The sequence below is a fragment of the Mus pahari genome, chromosome 9 (genome assembly GCF_900095145.1).
Source record: "Mus pahari chromosome 9, PAHARI_EIJ_v1.1, whole genome shotgun sequence".
Classification (NCBI taxonomy): domain Eukaryota; kingdom Metazoa; phylum Chordata; class Mammalia; order Rodentia; family Muridae; genus Mus; species Mus pahari.
Genome location: NC_034598.1, coordinates 81,941,262 through 81,964,420, shown reverse-complemented (window position 1 = coordinate 81,964,420; position 23,159 = coordinate 81,941,262). Strand labels below are relative to the sequence as shown.

Sequence of the window (23,159 nt, the reverse complement as noted above, 5' to 3'; positions counted from 1 at the left end):
AAAAAAAAAAAAAAACAGACAAGCTCTATCAAATCAAAATTCCCTAGAGCCTGTAGGCTCCCTATGTAGTGGGGTTTCCAGGGCTTATGTCCACTAAGTGGAGCTGCCCATGTGCAGCCTCAGATAAACTATGTGAAAATACTGTGTGGAGACTTGGGAATTTCTGGGTAAAAAAAGAATTAATTCCCTTGAAGCTTGCCACAGTGAACAAATGAGAAAGAGCCTAATCTGATCCTCAGGTGACAGTGGCAGAACCCCTAAGTCCTTGCAGGCAGCATTGCCCCAAACCCCTTCCCATAGGCTGGGGACTACTCAGCTATCCTCTTCTACCTTGTACTTTGTCCGAGACAAACTCAAGTCCCATGAGGCTGGGAGAAGAGACGTTTGGCGTGGATTGTAAATGAATTATTTTAAGATGACTATCACATTGGTTTAAGATCCTCTTGATGTTAACAATGACCAGCACTAACAATCAATTGCTGATACAGACAGATGTGCCCTTCAGGGCTCTTGACAAGCACACTCTAGAGCAGACCAAGCCATGGTGGCTCTGTGGAGCGGTACTTGTTAACACAGCAAGTGTAAATTCTGTTTCAGGATCTCGACAGCATCTACAAGCAGCATGGGCGGCAGAATCTGCAGAGCAGCTTATTATTGTATGTGGGACAGCCTCGCTTCTGTTTAATTCGTACTCAAAATGCTGGCCCAGAATTTGTTCAAGTTATTATCAGTAATAGTCTTTGTTTTTTGTTGTTTTTTTTTTAATTTGAGGAACCAAACAGAAAGCGAACATACAATTAATGTTATCCAGAAAGCACGTAAATATCATGCCTTCTATTTTTATTTTTTAAATGTTGTTGGCTCTAAGATACATGGCTAGGTCTGATGAAATATAAAAAGCATTGTCTCTCCAAAGCATTTGTCTACTCATAAGGGAGCAATGCCATGCTCCCATGCCAACAGCAATTCCAGCAGGTCAACATGGGAGTAGAGTTGCCCTTCCTGGCCTACGTTCCAATGCCTGGAAAATGAATGCAGGGAATAAACAGCTCTTCTGACAACAAACATGCTACCAGCATTGTGGGGAAAATCAATAGACCTGACAGTGGCTTCCTCGTGCTGAAATGGCTCAGCGAGTCCCAGGAAGTAAGGATTATGTAAGTTGGAGTCTCTGGGACTAGCAGATGGCTGAGCCAGCAGAGTGCTTGCCCTGGAACAATGACTACCTGAGCCTGGGCCCCAAAATCCAGGGGAAGGGCCAGCCCTGATGGTGCGTGCTTCATATCTGGCACACTGGCAATCTGGAGGCAGCGGATCCCTGAGGCAGGCTGGCCAGCTAGTCTATTCTAGTGGAGTGCCTTCGAAAAATGTCTCAAAGAAGGTAGACAGAATTCCCAAGTGTGGAACCCAAATAGTCGAATGGCCTGCAAATACACATGCATTTGCACATGCATGAATACACACACACTATGTACATACAAAAAAAATGATAATTTAAAGTCTCCTCGCCCACAGCTACAGGAGGAGTTAGAGAGTCGGGGTGCTTCTTCCAAGTAGCATGAGTCGTAAGTAAAAAGTCCCAGAACTCCACAATACAGTTCATCCTGCAAACCAAGACACCTTGCAGAGTGACACAGAGAGGGGACTTTTAATGATTACTATGGGGCAGACAACATAAAGAGGAATGTCCTGGGCCAGCCAGGACGGAGAACCCCCTTTCCTAGTAACCAGTCACATGGTCTGCATCAAGTATGACAGATGTGATGCCTGACACACAGAGACACTAGAATATACAACATTAATAATCCCCTACTCTTTCTTTAATATGATTACACTGTCACTCTCTTCAGACACACCAGAAGAGGGCATCAGATCCCATCACAGATGGTTGGTTGTGAGCCACCATGTGGTTGCTGGGAATTGAACTCAGGACCTCTGGAAGAGCAGTCAGTGCTCTTAACCACTGAACCACCTCTCTGGTTTGATAACCCTCATTCTTTACATATGACCCTCACTTTGCATGATTACTATTAAAGTCAAGACGGACACATTTGATCACATGTATTCACTGTTAAATGATCCCCTAGATGCTCTTTGTGCAGCTCAGCACGCAGTGTATGTATGGTATAGAAAGCTGGGAGGGAAAAGCGTTACATCACATACCATGGAAGACCGTCCTATGACCATCAGCTTCCGGCAAATGGTGTAGATGTAAAGGGTACCTGCGGAAGAGAAAGATCATCAGGATGCTTTGCAGTCGAAAGGCTGAGACTGTATAGTGCAGCTTCTATGGCTCAGGTTTGCCATGCCCCAAGCGATCACTCTCCTGAGGTTTGATGATGGGAGGGGGTGATCAGCCTTATCATTTTTCTTGTCGCTTCAGCACAAAAATCACAGAAATAACCAACGTGATCATATTTTAAATCTGTTGATGCCACGATCTTCCAGTCTCATTTTATGGCATTGCGAGTTTTAAAATATACTGGAGAGAATATTTTAGTGGGTAATTTATATATACCTTGCGGTTTTATTATATTCTTTGTTCCTGTGACTTCCTTATGGTTGAAAACGAGAGATTTATCTCTGAATAATATTAGGGTACATTTAACCAAGAAGGAGGTCCAGTGTGGTCTAAAACTTGAGACAGTTGAGCAGCTGTGTTTACCCCTTGCCTGCCTCAGATAATAGTCACCCCGTTACTAACTCATTCCCTAGAGTCAGTCTAACAGAAACTACCATCACAGTCTGATTTTTGTGGGGGGCAATTAATTACAAGAGGGAAGCAGACTGGAGGCAGGATGGGAGAGAGAGTAGTCACCAGACCTCCAACTGTAGGTAAAGGACACGATCGCTCGTGCTGTCAGCCTGATTGAAAATGCTCGCGCTTTGAGGAGCTAGAGAAAGTACCCAAGGAGCTGAAGGGGGCTGCGACCCTGTAGGTGCAACAACAATATGAACTAACCAGTTCCCCCTGAGCTTGTGTCTCTAGCTGTATATGTAGCAGAAGATGGCCTAATCGGCCATCATTGGGAAGAGAGGCCCCTTGGTCTTGCAAACTTTATATGACCCAGCACAGGGGAAGGCCACGGCCAAGTAGTGGGAGTGGGTGGATAGCAGGGCAGGGGCAGGGGGCGGGGGTATAGGGAACTTTCGGGATAGCATTTGAAATGTAAATAAAGAAAATAATAATTAAAAAATTAAAAAAGAAAAGAAAAGAAAATGCTCGCGCTTTTCAAAGGCTTGGCTTGTAATGGCACGTAGTCCAACTGTTTTCTACAAAGTAGCTGATCTAAAATTCACAACCATCAAAATTCAACTCTAAAAGCATCTGCTCCAAGAGGCATTCCTTGATTTAAAAAATAAAAAATAAAAATCTGTGAGAGCAGCAAACATCAATTAGATGCATTAGCAACAAAAGCACTGAATGCCACCTGAAGTCCTTACAGCGCCTAAAGTCTCACGGAGGACACAATTAACTGGTTCTCAGCAGCCAGGGACTTGACAGACTGAGTGCTCTCTACCTTCATTTAAGATCCGCCATGGTGGAGGCCACACTGCTAGAACCTGCTCAAAGCCATTCTATGCACCTCGGCTTGGCTGTGATAAAAATACAGCTCTTGGGCTCAGTGGGTAAAGTGCCAGTTTTGCAAGCAAGAGGCCTTAAGCTAGCTGGGTGTATGGCATACACATGTGAGCCCAGTCCTGGGAGGGGAGAGAAAGGTGAGTTACAATAGAGGAAGACCTCCCTGACACTAGTCACTACATTCACAAGAGTGTGTGTGAGCACACACACACACACATACACACACACACACACAAACACACATGTATACATACATATACACTAGACACATGTATATCCTACACTATACACATATGTACACATATATATGCTATATACACATGCACATATCACACATGCACATACACATATACATAGACACACATATATCCTATACTATACACATATGTACACATATATATGCTATACACACATATACATACACATATACCACACACACACACACACGCATGCATACACAACACACATACACACACAATTATATTACACATACAAGCACATATACACTATATAGACAGGGTGGGGAGATGCAATATGACTGGTTCCTTGTAGAAAGGAAACACAGTCACCAACTAGGGCAAAGCACACAGGATACACAGTCTGTCCAGCAGAGCATGTGACAAGGGTTCAAGCCAGGCACCTGGAAAAACATGTCAGCAGCAGGGGGCTGTCCTCAGGAACTACAAAGGCTCTTCTAGGTTTCAAACCATGCCTGTAACCTTGTCTTAGCTCATCCTGACCACGGTTAAGTTCTTCTTTAATGGTTCAGGATTTGGGCCTGGGCTCACTAAGTTGCACAGCAGAAGCCATGGGCAAGAGTAGATGGGACAAGATGGGACATAGATGGAATCTATGAACTCAGGGAAATTTTGGAAGCCAGCTTTTTTTTTTTTTTTTTTTTTTTTTTTTTTAGCCAAATCCAGATTTACTGAGCCCAATCAAAGGTCTCCTTTTCATCAAAGACAGCCACTGTCAAAGTCATCTGGAAGGCTAGGTTAGTTGAGTTCAGTTACTTGAGAATATTTGAAATCTTTCAGAAAGAGTCAAGACTAGATATCTTAAGTAACCAATGATATATGCTGTCAACATAATAAAAGGCTAAGTGTACTTTGATGAGTTAGCAAATGCGTAGTTTTGACTGCTTAGAATGCAAACTGTAAAAACCTTGGGGTCTGATCACTGGCTAATCCCAGAGTTGGACCAGCTTTGCCCGGAACAGTTCATGTGCTTTATGGCCCTGGCTCTTTCAGCTCCTTGTGCATTTTATGCACATCCCCAGCCCTGCCCCCTCCCTTAGCCAGACCTCCACTTTCCTTATCTGCTGCCTTCTCCTGAGTATTGTGGCCACAGCACCACCTGACACTATTTTGTTGAGGCACCGCTGTCTTCCAGCAGCAGGAGTAGGCAGAAGAATTTATTTGCTATCTGTCCCTGCTCCCCAGACACCTAGGGCCATTCTGGGCTCATGGGGGGGGGGGGAGGAAGCACTCAGTAAGTCTTAGATGGCTACACTAGGCCGGGGTCACTAATTAGTGAGACCACATTTAGAACATGCATGGCCCACCACCCAGCAGCTCCACTCCTGGATACAGATCCCAGAAACTACGCCTCCAATCTTTTGAAACGTGATGAGCAAAGATGGTCATGGCAGAACTGTTTGACTAGGTGTCCCTCCATAGGGACATATACGGGGAGTCAGAGTCACATCCTGGGACCTGGTGGATTCTACAAGAATAGCATTGACTAGGGGATCCAGGAAACACCGAGATCAGAACCAGAAAAGAGACAAAGGAAATGGGAATACAGAACTCAATATCTCTCTCTCTCTCTCTCTCTCTCTCTCTCTCTCTCTCTCTCTCTCTCTCTCTCTCTCTCTCTCTCTCTCTTCTCAAGAGGAAAGACATAAGAGAAAAGATGTCGGAGGATTGTTTATTCATTCATTTATTTATGAGTCAGGGAGTATCATATGGCCCTCCTGCTCTTGAACTCTTCGTCTTCCTGCCTAAGCCTCTAAATGCTGGGGTTACAGGTTTATGTCACTACGTTACATTTTCATCTTGAGGAAGACAGTGTATACCATTCCTACTCCTCCAGAGACCCCAGCCTTGCACTGGCCCCAGCTCTGCTCCACTCTGCAAGCAATGCCTCAGCACTGACTGAAGAGCCAGCCAGACAGACAGACAGACAGATCCTTACTCAAAAGCAAGCTGGGCGAAGGGGAATGTCCCTATGTAGAAAGCCAGAACCCCTGGCGTCCTCTCTGAGGAGAGGACAGAGAAAGCGAATGATTCTTAGTCTCGGTCTACCGCTGGTCTGCCCCCGTGTGTCTCCCCCGCTTATCAACTACGGTCCCTACTTTTCATAGACATGAAACCAACTGCCCCATAGCCACTGCTCCTTCCTTTGGGGAAGACCCCCAAAGTCCTACTTGTGAAGGCAAGCTAAAATGTAATCCAAATATAAAAAAATAAGAATAATACAATTATTCTATCATACCTATATGTATTTACATTCACATATAAAACGTACATATAAAAACGTGGACATCTTAAATCACAAAACCATGTTACCATCAAACTTGGCATTTAAATAGCCATCTGAAAGACATGGGAAGTAAAACATCTCGGTTCGCACCGTTGAAGATAATCCAGCAAAGGTGCTCCTGAGGCAGAGCCACCTGCATGATGAGCCTAAAGGAGGACAAGATGTGCATGCACTGTCTCACAGACTCCTCATTCTGCAAGTTGGCATCGCTTTCGCAGACCAGCTGGTAGTTGCAAATATTTTTTCCACTCAAAGCATGAAACTGAAAGACATGGAAAATATATGAATATAAACCAGGCTTATATAATTCAAAAAAAGCATTTCTTAAAGATATTGAAAAACAAAAAAAACCAAAAAACTAAAATTCGAACCTTTGTGTTTAACTGGTTTAATGGATTGGCAGGCAAAGAAATACAAGACAGGCTTCATTAGAAAATTCGTTAAGATTAGCTTTCCAGAGGCGAAAGAAAATCCCAAACAAAACTACTGAAATCCCATTACCCTATTATCTCATTACCATTCAGCAAGATTTGTAATCTCATCCAAGAGCATTTTAACCTCTTTATTAACTCAAATGTGATTGTCTCAATTTATAGAATGCTTTCAGCAAATGTTGATTGACCACTACTATTCCAAGGGAGACTTGAGAAAAAGAGAGAGAGCCTTAGCTCATGGCAGAAGCGAAATGTTCCAGGCACAGGCAATGTTAGGAGTGCTTCAGGTGTCTGTCATGGTGGCTGAGTCCAGAAGAGGGCATCAGACACCCCGGAATTACGGGTGTTATGACTGAGTGCTGGAAACCAAATTCAGATCCTCTGCAAGAGCAGTAAGGACTCTTAGCTGCAGAGCCCTCTCTCCAGCCCCTGGCCTTGTTTCTTAATCTCTAACAATCTTGTTTCTTTTATCAGTAAAAAGGCAAAATTGTTCCACCTCTTAGGGCCATAAGGTTGCTCTGAGGTGGTAAATTCATTCAGTGCTTTCAGACATTACCTAGCACAAAGCTCACTTTGGCATGATTTTTTTTTCTTTTGGCTTGCGTTTTTATCCCCATAAAGACACCTGGGGTATTTGGAAGGGAACAGAACAAGGCCAGATTACTGAGAATCTTAGGGAAGGTAAATCTGACAGGGCTCTCAGCCCCATCCTCCTATCAGGGACTCCTTTAGCTCCGAGTGCCCCAAGCAAAGTTGTGAAGCAAGGCGGGGCTAGGGGAGGGTGCTCAACTAGTAAATTAATGCAAGCTATGAATATAAAGTAACCCTGATATAATAAAAATATGGCTTAAAATTTCTTATGAAAAATCTATGTTCATGCTTAAAGAGCAACCCCCCCCTTTTTTTTTAACAACACCTATATAAGAAGCCTTGTTTTTCTCTCCTATAAGATGGAACAATAATAAGATCTAGCACCTGTTTTAAGGATCCAATATGCTTTCCAAAATCCTTTGTAAATGAATGTACCTACAAGTATTAGTTATTTTAACAACAGTGCTAGCTAGCATGTATAGCATGTGAACTAGCACTTATACTGACATAACCACTGGAGTTTGGTGAATGCCCCGTCTTGTCTAGCCCTCAAAACTTGTATCAGACAACTTTCAGGACACAGCCAGATGCCTTATTAGGCGGAGAAAGCAACCTGGTCACTGTCAGCCAAAGGCTCCACTAATCACACAGCTGGTCACCAGCTGAGGGGCCCTTAGCTGCTTTTCCCATCTTACTGTGAGTCTGGCCGTTTCATCTCCAAAGCCTTTTGGGAAGAAGACAGTTTTGAAATGATTTACGTCTTCTTTTTGCTCGTCGAAATCAGTAACGAACTCCTGGAGATACCGCCCATAGCACTGCAGAAGAGCCAGCTTGTATTCCTGAAATAAATGAGGGCCTGGTTACAGTTTCAAAATGTTGTCTTAAGACTGGGTGGTCGTCAGAGTATCCTTAGTCATATTAGTGTGGGTTGCTACTACTTCCAGAGACAAATACAGCCAGTGATTTAATGTAACTTTTGAAAAATAAATGTTACCCTTTTGTACCCAGGGTCCATTTCTTTACACTGCAAGCTCTACACTACCTTGTGACTAGCATCATTTCCCAAGTGTATGTAAAGTGGCAGACACTCTCTATGCAAGGCATTTCTGTTCTTGTGTTGAATTCTCAGAAGAAGGCCTCTGGGAATATGGGACTCTCATGACCATCGTGATGAGACGATGCACGTTTGTTCTGTAGGTGGTAAAGCCCTCAACATCTCATAGTCTCGGAATCTAAGTGTCCAAATCCAGCATCCCCTGCTCATGGAGGCCCACATGCTCAGTTCAAGAGTGAGGGCTGTAAACCTTGCTACAGAGTCAGGGGTTTGGTGTCTATCACCCACAGCAAATGGTTAACCTGGAAAGTGTCAGTGGGAAACAGGAGTAGCATTTGGAAAGCTGAGTCCTTTGCAACTCCTCCACACCTTCGTCCTCTGTAGCCCTGTCTCAAGGGAAAGCCATTGGCCTGGCTCTGAGCTGCCCACCTGCCTAGCCTCCAGAGGGGGTCTCTACCATCAAACATGGCTCTGTTCTTATCATCAAGCATTGCTTGTTCTTATTTCTATGGACTTGTTTGTCTTCTCACTGGTTGGTTTTGAATCTTTCCCATTCTAACTGGATTTGTATAATAAACCCAAAATAGGTTCAAAAACCACAGCATCCCACGAGATTACCTGTGCTATAACTGAAATATAAATATAATCTAGAAGTTGATGACAATACCAACTCAAGTTCTTTTTCATGATGATAAACACCTTCAGCGACCCATTTTCCATCACTGAAAAGTAGATAACTGGTCCCTTTATTCTTTCATCCAAATGAAAGCACTCTGCCTATGCCTATCTATCAGAAGCATGGGGCTCCTTGGCTACCTACTGCCCATTGTCAGCTGGCTCCCTCGGGGTCTAACACGCTTTCTCCACACTCACCCACTGCTCCTAAGACTAGCCATCTCTACCACATGATGTCGGCCTCTCCATCCCGGAGGTAACAAGATAAAAAGGTTATATTATCAGCTGTCACTCCACTCCACAGAAATAGAGCTTGGAAGTCACCTATTTCCCCCCAAGCCCTGTGTTTTCAATTGTGTAAGAATCATGGCACATGCTTGGAGAGTTAAGACTTCCTTTAATTTAGGTAGAGGAAGCAGGATCCAATTAGTTCTGTGGGTGAAAAAGTCCCGGAAAGAAAGGCACCTTAGACAGAAACATCTGGATGGCTGATGGCGATTAGAATTGCCGGGGCTGAGGAGAGGTTGATATTGCTGGTCCAGAGTCTAATTACAATTTATCTTGGGCTACCTTTTAGCCCCGTTAAAGCATCCCTTGCCTGCCTCAGTGTTTGATCCTCGTGACTTGACTACCAGGTAAAATCACTTGGAATATGTTAACTTAGGAGACCTCCCAGAACTGCCACCAACCACAAGGCTAAATATGTCATCAGATAGTTATCTGAGGCTTGCACAGATGTCCCATTTTGCTGTGACCTGCCAGCCTCGTGTTTCTACCAATTTATTTGAAAAGTGTCTTTGTGTAAGACTAAAAAGTCATAAATGACTATAAAGGCTTCGTGAAACTGTTAACCATATTGATTTGGGAGAACCTGAATCTATGTCCCTAGGTCATGACCACTCACATTTCGCTTCAGAAAAAAAATGATCTCTTTATCTTACCCGGGGTAAGTGTACTTTTCCATTGAAGCCTTTCTGTACCTCCTCTATTTCAGTGGTTCTTAGCTTTCCTAATGTCACTGAAACCCTTTCTAATACAGTTCCTCATGCTGTAGATACTCCCAGACATAAAATTATTTCATTGCTACCTCATAGCTTTAAGTTAGCTACTGTTTTGAATCGGAACATGAATCTCTGATATGCAAGATGCAAGATAGCTGATATGTGACAAGCCCAGGGGTCGGGACCCCTGGGCTGAGAAACCATGCTCTATTTGGTAACTTTGTCTCCCAATACATAGATAAAAGTCTAAGAAATAGACACACAGGAAGAAAATCAAGCTGGGAAACTGAAAAAATTGAGAAGGCACTCACTCACACCACCCATGCCTGGCCTAAAATTCCTGTGGATAAATTAACTCCTTGTCCAACACTGAATAGAACTTGCTATATTTGGACTTATGCCAGAGATACGGGGTTAAACTCCCAGATTCACAAACTGAAAGCCCAGCCTTGGCAGGGTCTTATCAAGCTAAGTCCAGGTCCATGACCTTCAAAAAACGTAGACCCTGACACAGAACTCACACTATGGTACATGCTCAGTTTCTGGTATAACACTGAGCCGGAAACTGGGCATATATGCCACAGTTGCTAGACTCACGGTAAAGCAAAAATATTCAGAAAACTGAAAGTCATTAAAACAGGACACTGAACAGCCAGGCCATTGGCCTGAGGGGCTGACAGGGCAAGGCCACAGGCCTAGGGAAAAACAACAGGAAATGGTGTCTGGGCTCCTTTGTGTAAGGTAGGAACACGGTGCCTCAGCACTTCCTGCTGTGGGTCCACCACACCCTCTGCTGAGCTGAGCCGCCTTCCCATCCCAGGCCCTCTTTGGTCCCTGAAGGAACCACCTGGAGACTTCCAAATACAAAACAAAAGGGCAGACTTTGTAGTTGTTATGGCTGTTACTATACCCCATTACAGTTTTGCTTGTTTGCATATTGTTTTCCAATATTAAAAAAAATTAAACCCTTTAGACTAGGAAGGGTATCACCCCAAATACCAAGTAGCCGAAGGAGTTTGTTTCTAGCTGGCTCTCTGTCTGTTTTGTAACCACTTACTTTTATTTGACAGAGGCTGTCTCCAACCTTCAGGAGCTTCTCGTTGTAATAGTCGGACGGCAGCCTGGGGGCATATTTGGTCCAGATATTAAACAGCGTGGTGGCACTGTAAGAGTCATGAAGTGAAAAGACATCTTCAGAATGAGCAGGCAGCCTCAATTAATTAGTGGGCAATCCCTTTCACATCTGCCTTGTGCTGAGTACTTCTCACATTCCTAATTGTTAACGTCTAAGGATTAACAAACGTTATTATAGCTAGCGTGTGCCCACCGTTTGCTGGAGCCCTTCTTTATATGCATTTTAAAAAATCTCCTTTTGAGAACAGCTTTTAACTTCACAGTGAAGAACATCCAAAGATGTTCCTCCGTCTCCCTCCCCAGGCATAAGCAAGCTGTGTGTCCTCTATGGGTATCCGCCCTTCTGGCGTTCTTCATCTCAAGAAAGATCTTGGAGGTGGACTCGGAAGGAAGTCCAAGGACCATTTTACTAAAAGAAGGAACGTAGTGCAGGCTAGGAAAAGAGCCCGGAAGCAGCCAGGAGATGGAGCAAAAGTCATGCCTTTTAAGTTAGGCATGGAATAGAAAGAGACAGGTGATTAATAAAGGAGAAAGCACTCCCGAGAAAGAAGTGAGCCAATGAGCCAAGGAGAGAGCCATATGGTATATGTTCTGTTATAGCTCCCTCCCCTCTCTCCTTTGCATTTCGTTTGTTCCACGCATGCTCAGTTCCTCAGGTTGTGTCAGGACTTCCAGTGTTCCTCGGCAGACTGGCTTCTTTCTTATGTTACTCTTTTTTTTTTTTTTTTTTTTTTTAAATATGTATGAGTGTTTTTGCCTTGCATGCATGTATTTGCAGTACCCTGGGAGACCAGAAGAGGGCATCAGATGACCCGTAGCCATCTACAAGTGGTTGTGAGGCACCTGTGGGGGCAGGGAACTGAACCCAAGAGCAGGAAGTTCTCTTCACCACTGAGCCATCTCTCCAGCCCCCTCCCTGGTTAATCTTGATGTAGCTTTTGTTTTGGTTCCTACTTTTTTTTTTTTTTACTGTATCTTGTTACAACTGATGAGGCAACCCTAGCACATCAGGTAATGACAAAGTCCAAGATTTCTGGCAGGGTTCACTCTTGGTGGTGTACTTTTGATGAGCTTCTGACACATGTATAAAGATACTTATCAGCACTGCTTCAAGATACAATGTTTCACTGTCCTGAAATTCCTCTGGGCTCCACCTAAACATTTCTCCCTTTTTCCCTAATCACTGATCTTTCTACTAACTTTCCTCTTGCAGAATGCCACATAGTATATAATCTTTTCAGACTGCCTTCTTTCCTTTAGGAGTATGTATCTACATTCCTCTATGCCTTCCCCTGGTTCGCCAGTTTGTTTCTTCTACTAATTAATATTACATGATTGGATAAGTTTGTCACTTATTTTTTACTAACCTTATAAAGAACATGGTGGCTGCTTAATGAGTTTTAACAACTATAGATAAAGCTGCTAACCGTATCTGGGGTTTGGGAGGCAGCTCGGTTAATAAAGTGCTTGCTGAATAACATGAGGGCCTGAGTTGGAGTCCCAGAACCCAAGTAAACAGCCGAGTCCCGTGGCACTTGCTTGTGATCTCAGGGAAGCAGAGCCAGGAGGATCTCTGTGATTCACTGGCAGTAACTTCCTAATTTGTAAGCCCCAGATTTCAGTAAGAGACACTGTCTAGAAAACAAAAGATAGCTCTTGATGAAGGGCAGTCAAAGTTGAACACTGGCCTCTCTCTCTCTCTCTCTCTCTCTCTCTCTCTCTCTCTCTCTCTCCACACACACACACACACACACACACACACACACACACACACACTGGTGGGGGGAAAGTAAGGGGAAGTGATGAAAAGGGAGGGAGGGAGGGAGGGAGGGAGAGAGAGAGAGGGTGAATAAATTAGTATCCACATGCAGAATCTTTATATGGATATAATCCCTTTTGGGTAAGTGCCAAGAGCCACAGTTACTAGATGGCATTAATAGCTTTCTGAGACATCATCACCTGTCTTCCTCAAAGCCACATCTGCCATTCTGCAACCCCTCCCGCATGAAGCTTCTGGTCTCCTTCATCAGCATTCAGAGCTGTCAGAGTCCTGGATTTCAGCCTTGCAATCCTGTGTAGGCGATCTCACAGTTGTTTGAATCTGAAGTTCCCCCGATGTTGTTGTATGTGGAGCATCTTCTTATGTTTATTTTCCATCTGTGTGTACCTCTTTGGTGAGATGTCTGTCGGCTCTTTGGCCAATTTTTAAAAATAGGTTGGTTTGAGTTTGTTTTTTTTGTTGTTTTTTTGTTTGTTTGTTTGTTTTTTAAGTCCATTGCACATTGTGGAAAACAAGGTGTTGTTTTGTTTTGTTTTGTTTTGTTTTTATCATATATGGAATTTGCAAGTGTTCAGTTTACAGCCTAGCCAGGCAGTGATAATCCACGCCTTTAATCCCAGCACTCAGGAGACAGAGGCATGCAGATCTCTGAGTCTGAGGCCAGCCTGATCTACAGAATGAGTTCCAGGGCAGCCAGGACTACACAGAGAAACCCTGTTTCAAAACAACAACAACAACAACAAAGCTTACAGACTATTCTGCCTATTTTTTTTCATATTCTTTACAATGAGCAGAAATCTTTAATTTTGATCAAATAAAGCTTGTTCATGTCATTGGAATTATGTCGAAAAAGTAATTGCCAAATCCAAGGTCACCCCAAGTTTCTCTTAGGAATCTTGCTGTTTGGAGCCTTACATTTAAGACAGGTGATCCTCTGAGTTGATTTCCAGGATGGAGCCAGTCTGTACCTCATTTCACTTTCTTGCATGTAGTTGTTGAGCATTTCCAGCATCAATCAGTCTCAGCTCTATTCCTTTGTCAAACTACAGACTGTACGTCTGGGCTCTGTATTCTTCCCCACTGATTTACCCAATATCCTTTTATCAATATCACACTATCTAGAATACTACAGCTGTTTATAAATCCTGAGAGGGTGCTGTATTGATCTGTCAGCTTTGTTTCTTTGGTTTTTGTTTGTTTGTAGCTCATTACAAACAAGGTAGAAAATAAATGGAGACAGGCAGGGTGTGCCCCCCCCCCCTTCTCCCAGAGGTCATTGGCCACTGGCCCATGAGGACAAAAGGGAGCAGAGTTGACAAACAGGGTTTCAGATGACCTCTGTGTATGAACAGAAATGACAACACTTGGTGATCAGCTTCGGAGAGAAAGATCAACTTTATTTGGGGTCAATCAAGATTTATATAGTTTGGGGAAAGGTGGTTGGAATATCCAGTGTGGGCAAAGGTCATTGACTGAAGGCTAAATAAGGTACTGAGATACCTCATTAGCATGGGGACACATCCTGGGAATCTCAGGTGCTTGCTGAATGGGTTTGATATCAGGAAAAAGGAAGCTGGACCTGTTACTTCAACAAGGCTACATGACATTCCGAAGGTAGAGGACATGGAGGTTTTGAGTTCCCAGACAAGGTCAGAGAAGAAACCGTGCCAGTAAAGAGAGTCCACCATTTTGCACCGAGCTCTGGGCTTTCCAGCAGCATCAGACTTTGACCTGCTAACTAGCAGGGCTTCCCAACACAGAGTCTCACTATGAAGCCCTAGCCACCCTCAGACCCAATATATTCCTGGCACACACACTCCAATGTGGCAAAATCACAGGCATGTGCCACCACTTCAACTATAGTGTTCACTTCTTGACTTAAGAGGTATGAGTACCTAATACAGGTAGAGTGTCTTAGTTTCTTTTCCTGTTGCTGTGATAAAATACTCTGATATTTAAGACAACTTAAGAGGGAAATGGTTTCTTCTGTCTCACAGGTGAAGGTACAGTCCATCATGGCGGGGGCGGCAAGGCGGCAAGATGGAGAAATGGCTGGTTGTGACACATCCACAATCAAGACCTCATGTTTACCTGGCGTTCTCAAGTCTGTGCAGTCCAGGACGCTAACTCAGGGGGAGAATGCATCACAGAGGCTGAGTCTTCCCACCTAAGATGGTGTCCCACAGACATGCCAAGAAGGTAAACTCACTTAGAGAAGCCCTCATAGGTCTTACAAGGGCTTGTCTCCTAGGTTTTAAGGAGGCAATTCGAGATTCTGTCAAGTTGGCGGCTAACACTAACTTCACAGTAGTAGTAGTCAAGGAAGGTATAAAGCAGCGGTTCTCAGCCTTCCTAACACTTCCACCCTTTAATACAGTTCCTCATGTTGTGGTGACCCCCGACCATAGCATCATTTTCATTGCTACTTAATAACTGTAATTCTGCTACTGTTACAAATGTAGCAAATGAGTTGTAATGTAAATATCTATTTTCTGGTGGTCTTAGGGGACCCCTGAGAAAGGGTTCTTCAATCCCCAATAGGGTCATAACCCACAGGTTGAGAACCACCCGTCTAAAAGAAGCAAAGAGGGGGGAGGGAAAATGAAGGAGAGGGAAGGATGAGAGAGGGGGATGGTGAGTGGAGCAGCAGTAGATAGGTTGGGAAAATTCTTGCTTTTATTTTATTCTTTTCCATGGAGAGTTCAAATATCCAGTCAATCCATTAGCATTATGGTTCCTTCCACCATATAAAATGAAAACAAGCCATCGGTATTATAAAAGTGGTTTTTAATAAAAATGAGCAAGGTAATAAATCATTGCCTAATTTATCCATTCATTGAGTTAACACCGATTTCTTCTTTCTCCAGAATGTTATGAGTGCCTATGGGAAGAAAGAAAGAGAGAGAGAGAGAGAGAGAGAGAGAGAGAGAGAGAGAGAGAGAGAGAGAGANGAGAGAGAGAGAGAGAGAGAAAAGAAAAGAAAAGAAAAGAAAAGAAAAGAAAAGAAAAGAAAAGAAAAGAAAAGAAAAGAAAAGAAAAGAAAAGAAAAAGAAAAAAAAACTGAACTCCCCATAACGTTGCCCAATGCTGCCTTCTAGATACAGGCCACACTGGGGACAGAAAGCATCCTTCCAGACCCAAGCGCTCTGTTGGAGCCTTAACCCCCAGGGCAGCTGCACTGGAAACTTCACCTCTGAGGAAGCAATTAAGGTTAAATGAGGTCATGTGGTAGGATCTTGGTCTGAGGGGATTAATCTCCTTCCCAGAAGAGACTCCCAGAGTTTGTGCTCACTCCTGTTCTCTTTCTTCCAGGCTTCTTCAGAGGAAGGGCTCCCAGGAGGGCAAAGCAGTTTCCCAAACTAGGAAAAGAGCCCTGACAGGATCCTGACTGACCTGGAACATGAAGTCTTCAGAACTAAGAAAAAAAGAAAAGCTGCTTTCTTTAAGCCACTCGGTCTGTGATAACATGCTAAGGCAACAAGGACTGACGAATACAGGCAACAGTCTGAACGTAAGGACTGAAGATTCCTAAGAATCGGTGGTGGGATGTGCCTTTCATCCCAGCACTTGGGAGGCAGAGGCTGGCAGATCACTGACTTCAAGGCCGGCCTGGTCTACAGAGCGGGCTCCAGGCCAGCCAGGGCTACACAGAGAAACCCTGCCTCAAAAACAAACAAACAAACCTGCAAACAAACAAAACCCCTGAAGATTGGTATCGATTTCTCACATGTACACATTAGAACGTTCATGAAACAGTATCTGCAGATACGGATCAATTGATTCGTTAAGGCAAACAAATGATATTGATTGGGTCCCCAGTTGAGTAAAGGAGACGTAGCATCCCTGCCTTTATGGACTGAGAAATGATGTTTGGGGTAGGGCAATACCTACCTGTGCCCACAGTAAAGACAACAACGAATAACAGTGTGGGGAATACAAGCTACAGGGGGGCTAAGAAAAGAAAGTTTCTTTGTTCATTTCATATTCCACTTGCAGTCTCGTGAAATTCCACAATATTTAGATGCAATAAATTCAAGAAATCTACCCAGTTGGGCCCAAATCCTTCAATTCTGCATCTAAAACAGTTAATTCACCCAAGGCTTACAGATGAGGTGATTGCTGGGTTTGTTATTCATAGAAGCGAAATACCAGCTTAATTAAGTCGATCGGGGTTATGTAATAAGAAAAGAGCTTTCTTTCTTCTTTTTATTTATTTATTTTTTTCTTTTTACAGAATCTGAAGCTCAGGAATGCTGCTCATTAGGAATGGCTTACATAACGCAGGGGCAAGAAATATCCTGTGTAGCCCAGGGTGGCCTGAAAGACTGTTGTAGTCCAGGCTGACCTCAGGCTCACACCATTCCCCCGTCAGCTGCCAGGGATTGGAATCGCAGGCATGGGTCACCATGGCCAGATTTAAGAATAAAAGGCTAACATGTTCTATTTCTGCTGGTTGGTTATAACGGCTAGGAGATGTCCTGAATGCCCTACAGAAAATCCTCACAGTCTAATCAGAATATCTACTGCTTCTGACAGAGGCATATTTTAAAATATACCACACTTTTATATAATGGCACTGTTCATATAATCAAGATCATATTTTTTGGTACTATAAATTTTTATGCTTGTGGAAAGTCCTATAGTTAGAAAAAAAGGGGGAAAAAAGCTTTGATTTTAAGAAAATCCATCTGTCAAGTGAGTTATAAAAGTAACTTCTACCTCCTGGGCTTCCAAGCGGCTCCCCATTGCCTCTCTTGCCCAGTGGGGACATGATCACCCGAGCACTATTTTCAAATAAAAATTACATCAGGGCAATCCCTTCCCAGAAAGGTGTTCCTGCTGCAGCTGACCTCGACTGCCCTCCCCCATTGCTTCCTCTAACAGCATGGACCACTGCTGTACCCGTGCTTCCCAGGCGGAGGCTGAACGGGCTTCTCTCTGTTCATTCAAAGAATGTGCTCTGTTCTTTCCAGAGCAGGATCTCCTTCTGTGCTTGCTCTCCACTGTTTCTGTTTTCCTGGTGGACTCCTGCACATTCTTCTTGTCCCAGCTTCACATCTGTCATGGTTTGAATATGCTTGGCTCAGGGAGTGGCACTATTAGGAGGTGTGGCCTTATTGGAGTAGGTGGGGCCTTATTGGAGTAGGTGTGCCACTTGTGGGCGTGGGCTTTAAGACCCTCATTCTAGCTGACTGGGAGTCAGTCTTCCACCAGCAGCCTTCAGATGAAGATGTAGAACTCTTCAGCTCCTCCTGCCTGGATGCTGCCATGCTCCTGCCTTGATGATTATGGACTGAATGAATCTCTGAACCTGTAAGCCGGCCCCAATTAAATGTTGTCATTAGAGTTGCCTTGGTCATGGTGTCTGTTCACAGCAGTAAAACCCTAAGACAACATCACTTCCCTTGTCCCTTCTTGGAAAGCAAGCCACTGTTGAGCTCCCCCTGGGCCTCTGCTGGAGTGCCACTTACTTTTACATGGGTGCAGGCAAAAGGCCCTTCCTTCCACGTGTTATAGAAAGAAATAGATCTGTTTTGGATGCTGGAGAGAATACAGGATAATAGAGACCTCAGATTCCTGCAATATCAAATGTCTGTGGGGTGTTTGCTATGTTCCAATCCCAGGCTATCACCTAGAGATGGAGCAATGCAGAAGGGAAAACAATTATCCCAAGCTCACCCGGAAGCTTATGTTTTAATAAAGAAGACAAGCAACATACAAGAAAATGAAAAGTTAAACAAAATACCAATTGATAGATAAGCCTGATTTAGGAAGAAACAAAAAACAAAACCCTGTCTTGGATAGTGATGACCGAGCAGAGACCTGAAGGGAGAGAGAGAGTGAGATAACTAGAAATCTGGAAGAAAAACCTCCCAGACAAAGGAAACCACAAATATTGGCTCTAGAGCAAGAAAACGGAATGTTTCTCTGGCAAGTCCCAAGTGTTGAGCTCGGACACGGGAGAGGCAGGGCTAGATCCTCAGACCCTGGAGAACACTGAGGGTCTTAATTGCATATTAGAAGCCAGGGCAATCAATCGACTGTAGCTAAGAGCAGCTGACCTGCTTGCAGAGATGACCCTGACCGCTACGTGGAGGATATTTGAGACAGAAGGAAGGACGAAGAAAAGTGGACCTCTGGACTGAGAATGGGGATTCTTAGAGATTGTACACATGGAAACCGTTCTGATAGAACGTGTGTGGGAGCGAGGGTGGGTGTGCAGTGTGCTTCTCCTTGGGTGTCACTCAACTGGCCTTGAAAGCAGGATCCTCCGACTCAGCCTCCCAGATGCTGGGCTGATAAGTGTGCTGCACCAGGCTCGGCTAAAGCTGTTATTTTAGTTTACTATTTTTTTCTTATCTTATTTGTCCTCACTCCATGGTGAGCTCTGGCTCCTTCTCCATTAGCAGGATATGCTGCAGTGGATTCTTCCTTCCCCGTGAATCGCTTTCTCTCCCTGCTCTGGGAGCACCAGCTACTTCCTGGTTCTCCTCTGACCTTGCTGGCCTCTCAGTCTCTGGAGGTTACTATTGGATGGAACACCCCTGCACCTACACCCACTCCCTTACCTAAGTCTATTGCTCATCATATTAAACGTCATTAATGGGTTGATGAAGCCCAAGAGCACTTCTCTTCTGACCTCCAGCCCTGCCTGGATGCTGAGTCACAACCGCAGTACCTCTAAAATCAAACTCTCCATTTTATTTTCTCCCATCTAAACCTGCCCTTCCCACTGTCACAGTGCTACCCAACTTCTTCACACCTGCCACTGTCCCAGTGTAGCCTACTCAGCAAAGAAACCCTTATACATTGTCCCCACTTCTCCTCAACAACTTCCCTCTTCCTCTTTCCTCCTCCTCCCCTCCCCCTACCTCCCCCTCTCCCCTCTCCTCCTCTTCCTCTTCCTCCTCTTTCTTTTTTTTTTTTTTTCAAGACAGGGTTTCTCTGTGTAGCCCTGGCTGTCCTGGAACTCATTGTATAGATCAGGCAGGCCTTGAACTCATAGATTCTCCTGCCTCTGCCTCCCAAGTACTGGGATTAAAGACATATGCCATCACCGCCTGGCTTTGTCCCCAACTTTTTTTTAAAGATTTATTTACTTATTTATTTATTTATTTTATATATGCATACACTGTAGTTGTCTTCAGACACACCAGAAGAGGGTGTCAGATCACATTGCAGATGGTTGTGAGCCACCATGTGGTTGCTGGGTATTGAACTCAGGACCTTTGGAAGAGTAGTCAGTACTCTTAACCACTGAGTCATCTCACCAGCCCCAGCCTCAACTTTTTAAAACATCTATGCTCCCTGCCCATTTCCAATTGCAACGCTCATCAGATCCCCCTTGGTCCTATCCCCTGCCTTACTCTTCAGGGAAGAAGCAGCACTCTTAGTAAAATGCATCTGCAGGGCTTCTCCCTTACTTTCGATGATGCAATATGAGGCCCCTAACAGATGTATGAAAAGACAAGTAGAACTGAACATTATATTTTCTTCTATTCACACACTCACACACACACACACACACACACACACACACACACACACACACACACATCCACATGCTCTAGTTTGCTTTCTGTTGCTGTGATAATCACCATAACCACAGTAATTTGGGCAGGGAAAGGTTTATTGCATCTTGTGGGTTACAGTCCATGACCAAGGGGGAAACAAACAGGGCGGGATCTCAAAGCAAGAACCTGGAAGCAGGAACCGAAACAGAAGCCATGGAGGAACACTGCTTACTGGCTTGTTTCCCCTGGCTTGCTTGTCTATTTCCCTTGGATAACTCAGGCTCACCTGCCCCAAAACAGCACTCACTGCTCAGGATAGACTGCACCCTCTGATATCAATCAGCAGTCAATAAAATGCCCTACAGTCATGCCACAAGGCCAATCCGATGGAGGCAATTCCTCAAGAAGAGGTTCCTTCTTCTCAGGAGAGTCAAGTTGACAAGCAAGATGAGCCGCCATCACATGACAAAGAATCCCTTATGAACTAGGTACAAGAAAAGATAAGCTATACCAGGGTAGAAGATGTATAACCAACTGTATAAAAGCTGCATGAACATAGTGACTATCAAAACATCTAAGCATACTTTGGGTCTTGGCCACCCAAACATGCATCTTTCTCATTTCCTTATTGAAACATTTTCCCCCCATGTACAGAAGGAATTTACACCTTCTCCTTGGTCCATCTGCATCCTCAGAATCATTATTCTTGGGCTTCATAATCGTTATTAAGCAAAATATGGGTCATGTTAGCACAAATCCTGAGTTGCCATGACAGTCGATCTGATAACCAAGATGGCTAACTAACAAATGGACCGATGAAGCCCGCAGTGTCCGTGTGCTGGACAAAGGGGTGAATTCAAACCCTGGGTGGGTCAGAACAGGGCTGGGCAAGATTTTGTCAGACTGTTCAGAAGGGACTCAAACAACGTCCATTGTTTGTTTCTGGAATTTTCCACTTAAGATTTGTCATAGCCTTTGACCACAGGTAAGTGAAACTTGGGGTGGGAGGAGATAAGAGAGTGGTGGGAATGCTGTACCCCGTGTTTGTTTAGGACAAGACTATACTCACAGAAATACATGATTTGGGGGAGAGAGGTTTATTGTTAACTTGATGCCTTCCCAGTTTTCAGAAAAGTACCTTATCAAAGATATGTCTACTCAACAAATCATTAAGATGTTTGATTGAATTATAAATGGGAGTTAAAAATGTGTATTCATATTAGATGCATGACGGAAACATGTAAGTTTAAAAATACTCACCAGGAAAATAAAATTTATTTGCCTGTCTGGTATTCTTTGCTGCATGCCTATGTCTTGTAACTACTCATTCTGGAAAGCGTCAGACCAGAAAAGATGGCAACATGAACAAAACCAAATCTTAGAAACTGGTAGTTTTCAGCCAGGCGTGGTGTCCTCACGCCTTTAGTCCCAGCACTTGGGAGGCAGAAGCAGGCGGATTTCTGAGTTCGAGGCCGGCCTGGTCTACAGAGTGAGTTCCAGGACAGCCAGGGCTATACAGAGAAACCCTGTCTCGCTCGGAAAAGAAAGAAAGAAAGAAAGAAAGAAAGAAAGAAAGAAAGAAAGAAAGAAAGAAAGAAAGAAAGAAAGAAAGAAAGAAAGAAAGAAAGAAAGAAAGAAAGAAAGAAAGAAAGAAAGAAAGAAAGAAAGAAAGAAAGAAACTGGTAGTTTTCAGTTCGCAGAAATAAACTGGAGAAACAAACAAACAAAAAACCAATCAGACGCTCACAAAGAGCCACCAAGTCAAGGGGAAAAAGAAGTTTCTGTAATCCCAATGGAATATAAAGAGAATAAAATGTACATGTTTCGCAATATGACAGACTTGGTTGAGACCTATCTTCAAGGACCTCAGAGTTGGTCTTAAGTCTACTTTTGTTTCTTCAAGGACCTCAGAGTTGGTCTTAAGTCTACTTTTGTCCTGTTTTGCGACCCATGAGTGAGGCCATGAGGACGGTGAGACCAAACCCAGAGTGAGGAAACACTTCTGTGCAGATTTTTATTTTGACCTGTGCAGGAAGACATGAAACGGGTAGGGGGAGCTAAGGGCTGTAATAGCTGGGAATGGCCACAGCTCAGTTCGTTTCCAGGGCCCCACCCCTGTCCTGGTCCTCCAATGGCATCTCCAGGCGCCCTCCCCAGCGCCCTGCCTCAGCTTACCACCTCCGATGGAATTCGTGCTTCTGTTCCTCTGAGGTGGCTAGAGCCTTATTCTTCTTCATAAAGCCCAACAGCTCCCGGATCTCCTTCTCGCAAGAGGCCAGGAGCGGGTTTTTACTGTCCAGGGGCCCGTAGAAGGCGGCAGAGGGCAGCGAGTCCTCGGAGCAGGTACATTGCGGCGGGTTGGTCGAGCTCGACTTGGACTCGCTGGGCGACTTGAGAATCGCGGTAGAGGTCGGCGGCGGCGTTGGGGGCAGATGCACCGGCGACACCGATGTCTCAGAGTCTGGGGACTCCTCAGAAGAGCTGGAGGAGCTTCTGGAGGACGCCATGCCTATCAGAGTTCAGCAGGCTAGAGGCTGGTGGACAAGCGGTTGCCAGGCAACGATCTCGCGGCAACCAAGCCACCTGCACGCTCTCCGGAAGCACAGCGGCCCCTAGAGGGCGAGGAAAGTACCAACAGCCTGGAAAGGCAGGATGCTCTGAATGGCTATTTGTGTGACCCACTCTAGCCTCAAACTCACTATCCTCAGGCCTCAGTGTCTTGAGCGCTGGGATTACAGACATTCACAACCAAGGCCGCTTGAGAGAGGGTTTTTTTTTTTTTTTTTTTTTTTTTTTTGGTTTTTCGAGACAGGGTTTCTCTGTATAGCCCTGGCTGTCCTGGAACTCAC

General features: G+C 44.4%; 1 protein-coding gene across 1 annotated transcript in view; it reads right to left on the bottom strand.

The window, feature by feature from the left end:
* Cfap54 (cilia and flagella associated protein 54) overlaps positions 1-22,839 on the bottom strand; it is a 287,635-nt gene extending 264,796 nt beyond the window's left edge. Inside the window, exons 1-5 of the mRNA XM_021205638.1 lie at positions 22,486-22,839; positions 10,940-11,045; positions 7,848-7,991; positions 6,218-6,389; positions 2,164-2,222 (exon numbers count right to left, since the gene is read on the bottom strand). Coding sequence (XP_021061297.1) covers positions 2,164-2,222; positions 6,218-6,389; positions 7,848-7,991; positions 10,940-11,045; positions 22,486-22,817 — 813 coding nt within the window. The 5' untranslated portion in view covers positions 22,818-22,839. The remainder of the gene's footprint in view (positions 1-2,163; positions 2,223-6,217; positions 6,390-7,847; positions 7,992-10,939; positions 11,046-22,485) is intronic.
* Positions 22,840-23,159: the final 320 nt, after the last annotated feature.